This window comes from Diplotaxodon limnothrissa, linkage group LG18 (assembly GCF_057381915.1).
Source record: "Diplotaxodon limnothrissa isolate DT_005_m linkage group LG18, D_limnothrissa_male_GT1.1, whole genome shotgun sequence".
Taxonomy (NCBI): Eukaryota; Metazoa; Chordata; class Actinopteri; order Cichliformes; family Cichlidae; genus Diplotaxodon; species Diplotaxodon limnothrissa.
The window spans coordinates 10,051,708-10,065,648 of record NC_140613.1 but is presented as its reverse complement, the minus strand read 5'-3'; the positions used below and the strand labels follow the sequence as shown (position 1 = coordinate 10,065,648).

General features: G+C 40.1%; 1 protein-coding gene across 1 annotated transcript; it reads right to left on the bottom strand.

The window, feature by feature from the left end:
* Positions 1-5,139: 5,139 nt before the first annotated feature.
* Positions 5,140-11,602, bottom strand: dnajb4 (DnaJ heat shock protein family (Hsp40) member B4). The gene is made up of 3 exons (XM_085377797.1): positions 11,177-11,602; positions 8,526-9,106; positions 5,140-6,278 (listed from the first exon to the last, which is right to left on the bottom strand). Exons 1-3 carry the CDS (start codon positions 11,385-11,387, stop codon positions 6,048-6,050), a joined length of 1,023 nt encoding a protein of 340 aa, XP_085233923.1. The 5' UTR covers positions 11,388-11,602; the 3' UTR covers positions 5,140-6,047.
* Between the last annotated feature and the right edge of the window lie 2,339 nt (positions 11,603-13,941).

Genomic DNA, 13,941 nt, shown 5'->3' with positions numbered 1-13,941 from the left:
GTCTCCTGGAGGTTTATCCAGTGTCTTTATGTTGGATGAATTCGAAATGAAAAATAGCGTGTTTTAGTATTATTTTCTGACATTGTCTTCAAATGTTGTATTTTCCTAACTTTTCTACTGACGACAGTACAGGATAGAATAAAAACAGGCTTTATGTCCAGTGTTGTTGATGTCATGATATTACAGTGCACTCACATAAAGGCTGTTCTGTCAGTAAAAGCCTAATAAGACTTTCGTTGAAGATGCAGAGGTAATTTCATGACACAAATCAGTGATGCAGATTTAAAAGACACTAACTGAAATACAGCAAAAGTTCAAACTGTTAACCTGATGATGCAGGGACACTGTTGTGACTTAAAAAGTGTCTGCTTGTTTTTATTTGCTCTCTAAATAGCGAAAAAGGTAATGTTTGCTCATTTTAAGTATTTCTCTGAATGTAATCATCTGCAACGAGTTGGAGTATTAGCAGCGTTTTCAGTTTTGCTTTGTTTCTTTGGACTTTTTTTAAGCCCCTGACACTGAACATCCACTTCTAGAGTTTCAAAGTGACACGGACTGTACCACACTATTATTTTCTGTGGAAAGCTCACTGCTACCAAGGTCAATGCTCTCCAGATGGTGGTTACACTAAGAGCTGAAGGTTTTACATTCTGCTTTGTGAAGCAAAACAGTGTGTTTACATTTGCATGTAATGTGGAGAAAAATGTCCTTCAGTGGTCACACAACACAGGACAATACACTAAAGAGAAGAAACTAAAACTCTACACAACGTTTTACAGAGAAATCCAGGTTTATGTTTCTTGCATATTGTTTCTGTGATAAGTATTTGTTGCTTCTTTATCTTGAGTATTTATTATTAATTACTTGTATTTTTCTTTTTTTATTTAATTTCTGAGCACTTACTTTTATATTACAATAGAATATACAGTTTTAACTGACGGTTTCATTTATTAAAGGAAAAAAAGATATCCAAATCTACCTGACCCTGTGTGAAAAAGCAATTGTCCCTGAACCTAGAACTGGAAACAAGAGTTTGCAATAACTGATAATGAGTCTTTCACATCTCTGGAGGAATTTTGGCCAACTCTCCTTTGCAGAATTGTTTTAATTCAGCCCCATTATAGCGTTTTCAAGCCTGATCAAGGCCTACATTTTGGCTTCAGGGCACAAACGGATGCTGACATCTATCATTTTGGAAAAGGTCACCAAACCAAGGAGGTCACAAAAGAACCCAGAACAACATCTGAAGACCTGAAGGCCTCACTTGCCTACAGGTCAGAGTTCATGATACAACAATAAGAATGAGACTGGGCAAAAATGGCATCCATGGAAGAGTTTCAAAGCAGAAATCACTGCTGACCAAAGATAACACAAAAGGCTCGTCTCATATTTACTAGAGATGGACCAATCCGATATTACGTATCGGTCCGATACTGACGTAAATTACTGGATCGGATATCGGAGAGAAATAAAAAATGTAATCGATCCATTAAATATCAAAAAAGCACCTCACAAAACTTGCGATATGGCATAACTCGGCTCATAACCGTAGCATGTCGGAGCAGTGTGCTCACGTGATAGAGCGGCTGTGTGTATTTGTAGCCTCGCTACCAAACCGGCATTTCATCTCCGAGGAAGTGATACCAGAGAGAAGTAAAGCAAGTGTGTAAGTTCATCTCTGAATGTTTGTAAAGCATTCCAGCGTTAAGCTTAACAACAGATATATTGAGCGAGTGCCTCTCCCCCCTCCCTCTCCTGCTGCTACTTCAATCATGAAACTGCTTAATGATCAGCTGATCGGCTTTTCTGTGGCGAGTCTTGTTTGTTTATCGCCCACTTTGCACTAGAAAGAGGAAACCAGCGGCTGAACAACAGCAGCACGTTTAAGCTTGATAATCTGTTGTTAGAATGTATTTAATATTACTTTCTACTCGAGGATCTTTTTCTACATAGCTGACAGCTGGTAACTGTGCAGGGGCGGATCTAGCAAAGTTTAGCCAGGGGGGCCGATAGGGCATTAACAGGGAAAAGGGGGCACAAAGACATACTTTTCTTTCTTATTCTCATTTAAAATGTCTAGCTTTTAATAAATAATTATCTGACTCTTACACCCAAAGTTTTAATCTGATGTAAAATGTATAGAAGTCCATTACTGTTAGTGTTGTTTATTTAAACTTGAGTATGAACTTATACAAAATGCAGCAAGATATTAAAAAAACAGTTTTATTGATTAAAAAACACACTATATCGGATTCATATCGGTATCGGCAGATATCCAAATTTATGATATCGGTATCGGTATCGGACATAAAAAAGCGGTATCGTGCCATCTCTAATATTTACCAAAAAAAAAAAAATCTTGATGATCCTTAAGACTTTTGGGAAAACACTCTGTGGACTGACAAGACAAAAGCTGAACTTTTTAGAAGCGTTGGGTCTCATTACATCTGGTATAATGCTAATGCAGTGTTTCATACAAAGAACATCGCACCAACAGTCAGACATGGTGGTGGTAGCGTGATGGTCGGGGGCTGCTCTGCTGCCTCAGGACCTGAATGACTTCTTGTAAATGATGGAACCACAAATGCTGCCCTCTACTGGAAAATCCTCAAAGAGAATGTCCAACCATCAGTTTGTGCCCTAAAGCTCAAGCAGACTTGCACTAGGACAATGATCTGAAACTCGAAGGCTGTTCATGCTTGAAAACCCCCCCAGCGTGGCTGAATTACAACAAATTCTGCAAAGAAGAAATTTCTCCAGAGTGACGTGAAGGTTTTGCCAGTTACTACAAACACAAGACTGCAGTTCTTGTTGCCAAGGGTGGCACAACCGGTTATCAGGTGTAGGGGGGGGACTACTTCTTCACACAGGGCCACGTGGGTTAGGATAACTTTGTTTAATCTTGAAAAATGAAATCATCAATTAAATATGTTTCATTTGGTCTGGTTATCTTTGTATAATATTAACATTTGTAAGTGTGAAAAATATGCAAAAAAAAAGAAAAGAAAAGAAAAAAGAAATCACTTTTTCACACCACTGTATTGTGTTTTCCTTCCTTTGCTGCAGCACCACATTTCCTTTTCCTCTTCCACTGGCAGCCTGTTGCCCCTATAAATGTTTGTCTGAGCAGCTCCTTCAGGGTGTAACTCTGTTGCACTGAAGCTCTAAAATATGTTTTAGGTGTACAGACTTATACAGCCAATAACTGTTCAAGTTGTAAAAACTGTACCTATGTTTCCTAAAATATGTCCAAGTGATAACAAAGATGGAGACGTGCTCTTTCTATTGTCCATAAAAACCCAAAATCTTCAAAGGATTTCATAAATTATTTTGAAAACGTAAACTGAGCAAAAAAAAACTGAGAAAATTGTGAATATTTATGTTACAATACGCACATTTATGACTGAACCATGCAGAGGCCTGTCACATTTTAACTATTTGAGGAACAATCCTGCATTTGGTGACTTACACAATTAAATAATCTTCACATAGTTTCGGGATTTAAGTTATTCATAGCATCTATTTTGACCAGACACACCAAATAGCACTGATAATTGTTCATGTGGACATTTGCACTTAGCCACTTGCCTAAACCTGATACATTTGCAAGTGCAAACAACAAGAAAAGACAAATACTCTTTTTGTTGTGCGCAAATAACAAAACATTTTAAGAATTTCACATATTGTTTTGACAATTTCAACTGTCATCCAAGGACTGAGCCAAAGAAGCTGAGAAAAACTGCAGCAAGTGTGACACGGCCATCAGCGTGTTGCTTATAAGTCATCAATAACATGTTACTTGAAGGCTGAGCGTGAAGCACGCATCTGTTTAAACTGCTCCTCGGGTGTACAGACGCTGGGGGAACTATTTAATGAATAAATAATTATGAGGATGAAGTTGCTGTTTGAATGCTCCTCTTTAAAACAGGCTTTGAAGAATCAATTTAAATGCTGATAATGAAAAAGTAAAGACCTTTGTAAATCAGTCGTACTTGTTAGTTATCGAATCTGCGCAATCTTAAAGGGACTAAATATTGATTTATGAATTTTAATCCATAGCTTAAATATTTAATGATGAGTCTTTCACTGCACTTTGGATAAAAATGCAACATTAAACAACATAAAATGGGAAACTGTGGTTGGTAAAAGCTGCAGGAGACATCATTTCAGGTTTACACCGTGACCTTTAACTCAGAGGCCATACTTTTACTCACATAATGCTCACAGATACTAGATTGAAAAATCCAAATGTCAATTTCTAGTCAGAGTTACGGCGATTTTGAAGGGAGAGGATCGGCAGCTGGTGAGCTCCCACACTACCCAGAGCATGTGTGTTTACTCTCCACTCTCTGTGCATGATAGTGACGCATCATCTGCATGAATCTCTACACATGCTGATGGACGATTTAAGATGGATGGACGGATCAAGTTATGTAAAAAGAAAGTACAACCTTATTCAAAATTCAATCTTTTATATGTCAGAACGTGACAAAAATCAGTCGTTCCTTAGCAAAGCTTAAAGTTGTGGGAATACAAGCCTGGATGAACAACATTGACATATTACACCGTGTCATTAATCATTTAATAAAAACTGAGGAAAAATGCAGAAGCAGTGTGTGCAAAACGAACTATCCTCTTACTGCTTCCATAGGAATTAAGAGGGTAACTAGCACTAAATCCATCTGATCAATTCAATCAGTATCTGTGACAAAGCTGAAGTTTTGGCAGTTTTCACGTGTGCATTAACACAATGCCAAGGAGGAAAGATACCTGCAGTAATTTTAGAGAAGCAACTGTTGTTACCTATCACTCTGGGTAAGTCATTCCCCCAAAATCTAAGTTCATCGTAGTCTTCATCATTCACTGCTTCTATGTGTAGATAGATAGATAATTATAGTTTAATAGCAGGATATTATTATCTGCCAACACAGCCAGTTTGAGGGTTTTTTTTTTTATATGTCTATTTATTGTTATGCTCTTCTGAACTCCTGATATTACCCAAACCAGTAAAAGTAGCACTGAAACAGACACTAAACTCACTGAGTTAAAATCAATAAAAATCACTGATGTAAAACTAAATAAAAATGGGAAATTTAGTGAAAATGACTAAACCGCAGCAAATCTGGCGCTAACACAGACCATCCTGGCTGTGGGCCCCTGAGTCATAAAGATGTGGCGTCCCCTGGTGGGAAAATGTCAGCTCTCCTGCATGCGTCAGCAGCAGGGGAGCTAACAGACAGCTATAATTACACATTCATATTTGTACTGTGAGTAACTTTACACATTAACTTCAGTCAAGGTATTTTTAATTTTAATTTCGCACATCAGAAACATTTTTTACAACAGCAAATTATTCACATTTGACTATCAAAATATAGGTTCATTTCATTCCCCCCTGGGCTGCAAAGAACCCATGTTGTGTAATAATAATGCTACACAGACTATAAATAATCCTAAGCGGTATTAACTTTTTTTTTTTGTCTTTTTAAAGCGATGACTGTTTAGGCTCAGGACGCGTTTCTGAGCCTCTCCGTGGCTGAAACAGCTCGAGTCAGTTTGTGCGTAAATATTTATTTTAAAATTCAAGTCAAGGTATTTTCACAGGTAAGTTTCTAAAATGCACACATTGCACCTGCTGAGTTCATTCGACCACCTCCAAAGAACCTCCAAATCAAAGTTCACTGCTCGCGGCAAAGCAAACGTGAAGCCTGACGAGTCTAAAGTAAGACAACGAGCTGTTTGACACTAAAGTTTGTTTTTTGCTTTTGCAGCTGTAGACTCATTCACACCAAAACATTTCCAACTAACGAAAAAGTGGCAAAGGCCCACAAACATGAAATGTGCACGTTCAGATATCGCTCGCACTTGAATCAACTTGGCAGCATGCATGGCATTTATAAAAACACCACATAGCTCAAAAATAGAAATTGCACATTCACCATTTGGGAAGGGGGGGTCCATCTGGGAACTGTCAGAACTGTCCTTGTGCATGTGTGTGTGTAAGTGTGTGTGTGTCATGTGGCTCTGTCTCCCTCGTTTATTTCTTCCTAAGCAGGTAAATGCCGTTTCAGGACATCTCTGGCATTTGTCGGCAAAGACTCGGGAAAGTTCACATCAAACTCCACCACCAGGTCTCCTCTCTGCTCGGGGTTTTTGGGGAACGGGAGACCCTGTCCGGCTACAGTTTTTCTCATGCCGGGCTTGACGACGTCCGTGATCTTCATGTTGCACGTCTTCCCGTCTATCGTCGACACGGTGACGGAGCATCCGCACAGCGACTGTGAAGACAAGAATATGAGGGTAAGGTGAGGATCGGCGGGAGAACAGCAACCCACACACTGACGACTGCAAAAACGGCAGAAATAACACAGCAATCTGCTCACCGGCTATGTCGGTGCATCATCTATGGTTCCTTTTATCATTATTTTATTATTATTATTAAAGGTTTTCTCTTCCTTTGTCCCACTTTCAGTTTCCTTCTTACTTTATTCTACAGGTTTGATCCTCGTGCGTTTGTTCTTCTCTGCTCTGTTGTTTTCCCACCCTGCTTGTTGTGTGATTGTGTTCACCCGTTTCTTATTACCCTTCCCTGCTTGTGTGTATTTAATCCCTGTTTCCCCTTTGGCTGGATCTCTACAGTTTCAGGATTTATCTTATTTGCCCATCTGATATGTTTTTCCTGCTATCAATGCCAGCAATAATTACAGTTTCCCCTTAATTCCCTGAAAGTCCAAAATGGTTTCCTCTCTGTGTTTGAATCTTTTCTGCAGACTAAACCAGAGGCATGAGATACATGCAAATATTCACAGTATAGGTCAGTGGAAAAACATAATTACACAACAAATGTCAAAATATGTGTTCATGCCTTTGTTATGCAAGTTAAAAAGTAAAAGAAAAAGCAATTTAACTGCAGCTTTATCTGAACAGATAAAGCCGTGCTTACTTTGCGATACATGCGTAGAATCTCACATTACACTAGAGCTATTAATCAAATACTTTACCGTTCTATCTAATCTAACTCAAAACACGAGCGTAGGTGGATCGAGAGAGAGATTCTGCAACCAAAGCTGCACAAAAGCAGACAAAAAGAGCAAATACACCCAGAGTGAAAAGAGATGAGCTGATAAACAAAAGCTCATCAAGTCTAACATCTGCTACCAGTACAATGTGACCATATTAACTAAACTGTATATTTTTTTAACATGATATCAACTTAATATTTTCGAGTGTTTGTTTTGGAGCCTCGAGCTGATGCCATCTTAGCGTTGAAGCCGGGTGTGACCGGCAGCAGCTTTTCAAACCTAAAGTATCCTCAGCTTGGTTTTCCTTCCTGACACTAACGAGGAGCATAACTGACAAAACAAACAACATGTTGCATTCAATGTGAGATCCAACTTGAAACTGAGAACATAAGCTTACCAGGAAACTGTTCAAAGAGATCATGAATCAAGTAAGAAGAAGGATCATTTCCCCACAGATTTTTATACAGCCTGACTTCTTTCATTGCAACTAGAGGAGTCTCCCCCTGCTGGTCATCAGCAAGAATGCAGGTTTAAGGCACTATAGCATATTATCCAAGATAGAAGCTACATCTGTCTTTTAGATTTCTGATTAATCTTCAACAGACTTTAAAATTTAGTTTAATTCTGCTTCCACAAAACAATCTTAAAGGCTATTTTCAGAGCCCTGAACCACTTGAACTCTCCGGATTAGTCTTCATCAAGAGAAGGAAGTTTGATCAGCATCAAGTGATTACAGGTGGTCATAATTTCCATGTTGAAAGACTAAATGGCTTCAGGTATCATTCTGTCTGTGTGCTTTTTTATTTTTAATTGGGTCATAGTTGCCCACATTTTCTTCTTAACAAGAGTCTCATTGTGATTGGAAACTGATTGAAAGGCAGCTTAATTATAGCATGCACAGCTGATCTGCTGGTAGTGGTCATAAATTCAGAGATGTGGAGGTTATATCTCTCACTGTGTGCTGAGGGGGAGGAACCACATAAGTAAGTACATCTTGCACCGTGTGCACGTGGGTGGCCGTCGCCTCTCCGCTCTCCCTGCGATACAGCTCCTACTTCTCTGCGCCGATGATCCAGATTACATAAGTGTGCATTCAAGGTGTGTGTGTGTGAGTTTGGTCTGGTACTATACTGATTCATTTAAGCCCGTGCTTTCCAGGGAAACAGCTGAAGCAGAGTACCTACAGTTTATTGATTGTGACCAGCGTTTAAGCTGCAGAGCATTACAGATATACATATATGCATGTATATCTCATGCATATATCTTTCTTTCTACATAGCACTTTAATTCTTATTGTTTGCACTGAAGCACCGCAGCAATTTCCTAATGTTGTAAACCTCAACATCTGGCAATAAACCCATTCTGATTCTGATTCTGATTCTGATTAAAGCTGCACTCACAGCTAAATATGAACTTGTTCTGTGTGTGACTTATTCATCTATCAGACTCTATTAATACCTCTACACTCAGACAAAGCAGGTGCCAAAATAGAAAAGGCCTCACCTGTCGTAAGCTCACACGCACTGGATACACAATGTTGGAGCCCTCCCGCCTAAAGTGGGGGTGTGGTTTGTCCTTGATGACGAAAACAATGTCAGCGGGAATAGTATTTGGAGACTCGTCTCCCTCCCGGGGGAACGTGATCTTGGTTCCCTCCTTCCAGCCCCGCTTAATCTCGATAGTGAGAATCTTATCCTCAGTGCGCATGGTCCTGCCATCTGGATTTAGCCTTTTGCGGGAGATTTTCATCCTCTTGGTGCAGCCGTGGAACACCTCCTCCAGGGTGACCCTCAGTTCGTGGATGATGGGCGGGTCCTGCTTCCGCCGCTGCTGCCCCCCGAGGCCCACGTGGCCGTCACGGGGGAAGCCGTTCAGGTTGAAGCTGGTGAAGGAGCCGAAGGGGTCGTTTCCGTCCACCTCCATGTCCTCGTCGTCTCGCCCGTTCGCTTTACGTCCGAAGAACATCTCGAAGGGGTTGGAGCCTCCGAAGAAAGTGGCGAAGGTGGCGTGAGGGTCTCCATGGAAGGTGTAGGTGAAAGTGGTGCCTTGTCCGTCACCAGCGGGCCCACTTCCTCCCTTGAGACCTTTTGGGCAACAGAAATGATTAATGACATGAGTGCTCAGCTCAGCGAGAGCACTTACAGCATGACTGATAAACTCTGACTTCAAAGTACAGCCCAGTTTATCAGAGTTCTGCTGAATGATCTTAGAGCTAAAACATCAAACCACGATGGTCCCAGTTTCTTTATTTCACACTTTACATCATTCTTGAGTGAGTACTGTGGTTTTTAAGTGTTAAAATGCCACATTACCTCAGAGATTACCTACATCTTATTAATGATGTTCCTCAACCATCATTCCAAAATAAAAACAGAAAAATATGGGAGTAAAGAAAGTTTTCCTTAAGGGAAAAACTTTGGGACATCAGATGAGGGAGGGGAAAGTGTCAGAGAGACTCCCTGTTCTCAAACACCTCTTCCAGTTCTTCTGGTGAGAAATTCCCAAGCCAGCTGAGAGCGCATTTCCTGGATCTGCCCCTGGGCCTCCTCTCAGCAGGACCTCACCAGGGAGGTGGCCAGGAGGCATCCTAGTCAGATCCCCCAACCAGCTCAGCTGCCTCCTTTTGATGGTGAGGACTAGCAGTGCTACTTACTACCCCGAACCAAAAAGTCAGTGTAAATAGCATTGTTTTTAGCCTTTTTTTTTTTTTTTAATTTAAATCATTACTATTTTTCAGTCACAGTTTCTACATTGTCATGTTCAGGGTTAGGTTAACAAACAAAGGCTTTCTGGCAGAAAGTCCTGAAGTACAAATTCTTCCATTATCAAAGTTTTCCAGTCTCCTTCGCCAGTCTCAAAGCTATGACATCACAACAATAATATTGTTGCACTGGAGAAACATGATGTGGGAAAAATGCCAACATGGCAACACCAGACTGTGGCTGTTATTCAACTAGCAGCTGATACTGGTTGGTACTCTGAGTGGAGGGGATAGTACTGGTGTCACGAGAAGGAAAATTGGATTAGTGCAAGAAAATGACATAAAATGCTGAGAAGTCAAGCCACTTCAGACATAGATGGACAAATTCTGAGTCTTACAAAGTATTTTTAATATCAATATCAGGAAAGATATATTTGAGATATTAGAGGAGATGACTCATGTAGAGGGTAATTGTAATGCTGCAGTTAGATTCTGTGATGGAGCCATGTTATGCTCATTCTTTCTTTACATCGCTTCCTTCTCAAACTGTTCAGGTAAAAGTTTTTCATGTATCTCCATCACAGGGCCAAACTGAGTACAACTGCTAAAGTTGAACCACGCCACCTTTGTGGACATGATGGGATACGCTTTCTGGTAGAGGTATCACATATAAGAGCGTGTCCCCTGTTACAAAACTGGAAAATTTGTTTGGTTTTCCCTTTTACTCTTATAAATGGATCTCACCACTAGTAATCAGCGGATTTTTTTTGATTGAGATCAACTCCCAACTCAGGGAATTGTTTGCATGGTTTGAGGGAGCTCTTACAGAAGCCATATGGTTCAAATTTCCATGCTCATGATGTCATTTTAACTTTTTCCTGCATGCATTTTCTTGCTTTACACTTCCCGTGCCTTAAACTGTGCATTTCTGAGAAAGGTTCCTCGTGTATCCAGTTACATTAAGAGGAGAAAAATGTTTTGGTGTGAGTAAAATTGTAAAAATCATAATATGCCTCCATAAATTTTAAATATGTGGTTGTGGAGATGATGGATGGTCTATTTTTCCTTCCTCACACCAACCAAAGATCCCGAAAATAGCAGTCTGGACTGAAAATCTCCATGTAGCTGCATGTACCTCTGCTACTGTAACATTTTGTACAGAATGGCTGTTGGTGTGAATCGATATTACCCCCGGTTTCTCTTAAAATTGGAGCTTATTACTGTAAGTGCCGTGCCACATATGGACTGAGCCTCATGATAAAATGCACAGAAATGTATGCAGATGATCTGCCGAACAGCTGTGCTGTGGGCCTGCTGCTGTGCTGGTTACAGTGTGCGACTTGAATTGAAGCCAGTTGTGTTTTACATGCAGCCATCCAGCTTCACAGCGCGTTCATAACGGTGTTTTAACCCGAAACACACAATAGCGTGTAATTAAAAAAATATACGTTACCTTCCTCTCCATACTGATCATAAATTTCCCTTTTCTTCGGATCACTGAGGACTTCATATGCTTCGGCGATTTCCTTAAATTTCTCCTCGGCGGCTGCAGACTTGTTTTTGTCCGGATGCCATTTCAGCGCCTGTTTTTTGTAAGCTTTTTTTATATCCTCATCCGTGGCTCCTTTAGAGATACCCAGCGTTTTATAGTAATCTTTGCCCATTTTTAACCCACTTATCCCCCTATAAGAAAAATAATAAATTAACAAATAAAAAGGGGGCTAGAGCTCCTGGAGCAGAGCAGGTAGACTGGCCTGACGCGGGTCGGCGGATGGTTGTCACAGCTGACTAATAAACAATAAGTATCTGCAGACAGACACACAGTGGAGGATGAAGACCATTTAGAGGGGGTTAGTCAACGCCGTGGACCCTCTGTTATTTATCCGTGACTGGATGACCCTCTTTAAATAGATACGGCTCCCTCCCCTGTATCCACAGCGCCAAAGTCAAGTCAGACGCAATAAATAATTCTGGTTCCGGTGCGCTTGAGCTTGAGCTTCCAAAATTATGACGCATTAGAGAATGTCTTGTATCAATTTTTTTTTTTCAAGAAAAACAATAAAAACTGCGAAACACGCTTCAAGATGAACAGGTGGGACAATTATTTTTTGACTGGAGATTTAAAAAAAATAATTAAAAAAATTAAAATTGTATACCTCCACAATTTACGAAAAATAGGGCATCGAATCACATAAATGTTTGTCCTGATACAAAAACAAGAACGAGACAGGAGTCCAAGAGCCGAAAATATCAAACTACAGTCAAACCAATACCCGATTTGTAATTTTGAGATGCACTCTGCTTACTGTAAAACCAAGTCATAAATTCTTACAGCTATTCAGTGCGGTACCTATGAAGTGAAAATCAATTATTATATGTTTATTGTGTTTGAATTCGATCTCGAAAGTGTTACCAAGCATACAGTTCTGCTGTTTATGCAGCACCACTCAAAATTTGAAACACACCTTCTCATTGTAGAGTTTTTCATTACTCTTATTGTTTTTCTACATTTTAAAAACATCTTGTATGTACACGACTATAATGCTGGATATTCACATTAAACAAGGCCAAAGTTTCAAATAATGAGGTTATGTACAGGCAATCATGAGCCAAAAGCTCAGACTTCTGACTCCTCTAAATGCTCTGTTTCATACAGTTTTGTCTACTCTTGGCTCTTTATGACGTCACAGAGAGGGGAAACCCTTAATATGGTCTTCTCAGGCACAAAGATCAACCAGCTTCACCCAGGTTTAGACCCAGATTGTTGAGCTCCGGTTATGTGATGCTGATTCTTTATCCACTGAGCTGAATTGATGCATGTTGACGTGGGTTAAGTGTTACCTCTAATTCTAAATAAATCCCCAACAGTGCAGCAAAACATTTCCATGCCACCACAGCTCCTCCCCCAGGCCTCACAGTGAGAAGAGAAAATGCAGATCTGTTCACCTTCTCATAAAGCAACCTAAATTCATAAAGAAACCTACTGAGATATGTTTAATGTGAGGTGAATTTTATTAAGAAATAGAATAAATATAAGAAACTCCTTGAATGTTGTAGGTGTATATTTTTATTTTAGTTTCTTTTTTTTTCTTATAGAACATTTTTACTTGCCTTACATGAGAATAAATTGGTTTTATTTTGAAAAGCTGCTTTCCGGTATGAGTGGCAGTAAGTGGACGCTGTGGACTGGAATCTGGCGGCTTTTTCTAGAAAGTAAGTGGCGATACTCGTCATTCACCAAACCGGGGTCCTTTGCACATCATCCAGGTGAGAGGCGAAAAAAGACCAGCCACTGTGTTTGATGTCGTTTATAGCCATGACGTCATCGCACAAAACTGACAGCCAATGGGAAGCAATGGAAACTCTGAAACTCCCCATGCTTATCTGGAGGAAAATGTTGTATGTATATCAGATGACAAGGGCCAGGTAATAAATATCTTATATGTCAGTATCTTAACTATCCTATAACATTTGGCGTTTTCTTTAATCTTAACAAACCAGGAATGCGGGTAAAAATGTAAATAAAGACAATAAACACGTGGTACAATAAAATCACAAAACTATACTTAACCAAACTCTGAAATACTCAAACTCCCAAAGTCACAGAAAATCCGTATTCAAGCAATTCATCGTTATCCTCAAGTTGTTTTCCTCCCTTTTACATGTAGCAGTTTAGGCTTTTTTTTCTTCTTCTTTTTTATCTTATGGATTACACCATCAGTCACTGGAGAAGAGCCACTGAAACCAAAGTCTGCTAGACTGCCTCCAACCCCCCGTGGATTGGTATGTGTGTCTTCCTCTAGTACTTAGCTCTTCCTGGACTGCAGACCTCTCAGATATTGTGTCTGGAATCTGCTGGAGCCACTCTCCCAGTTTGGGGGTTACAGGTCCTGTAATACTCCTGTAACCACTGGGACCACTCCTCCTTTCCTATCTGCTCCAGTTATTCAGTGCATTTGGTCTCCTCCTTTTAACTGGCACATCTATCACAACCGTAGTCTTCTGCTCTCTGTCATGACTCTGTAAATGTGTAATTTTTACAATAATTTACTGGCAGCTGGATGACAGAATGTGTTGGATGGATGTGTTGTTGGTTGGACAGCAGTTGCTGACCTGTCTTCCACTGGGAATTGGAGACATTTCTGTGTACTATCCAAACCCAGTGCTTCTCTGTGTGCCAGCATGCATCTTACATGCTGCTACTAAGTGCAGGACTGT

Excerpts from the sequence above, each read along its gene's own strand:
- dnajb4 (XM_085377797.1), bottom strand. The coding sequence starts at position 11,387 with ATGGGCAAAGATTACTATAAAACGCTGGGTATCTCTAAAGGAGCCACG. Across the intron at positions 9,107-11,176 it reads TGATCAGTATGGAGAGGAAG|GTCTCAAGGGAGGAAGTGGG; the intron begins GTAACGTATATT and ends GTTGCCCAAAAG. Across the intron at positions 6,279-8,525 it reads TGCGTGTGAGCTTACGACAG|TCGCTGTGCGGATGCTCCGT; the intron begins GTGAGGCCTTTT and ends TTGTCTTCACAG.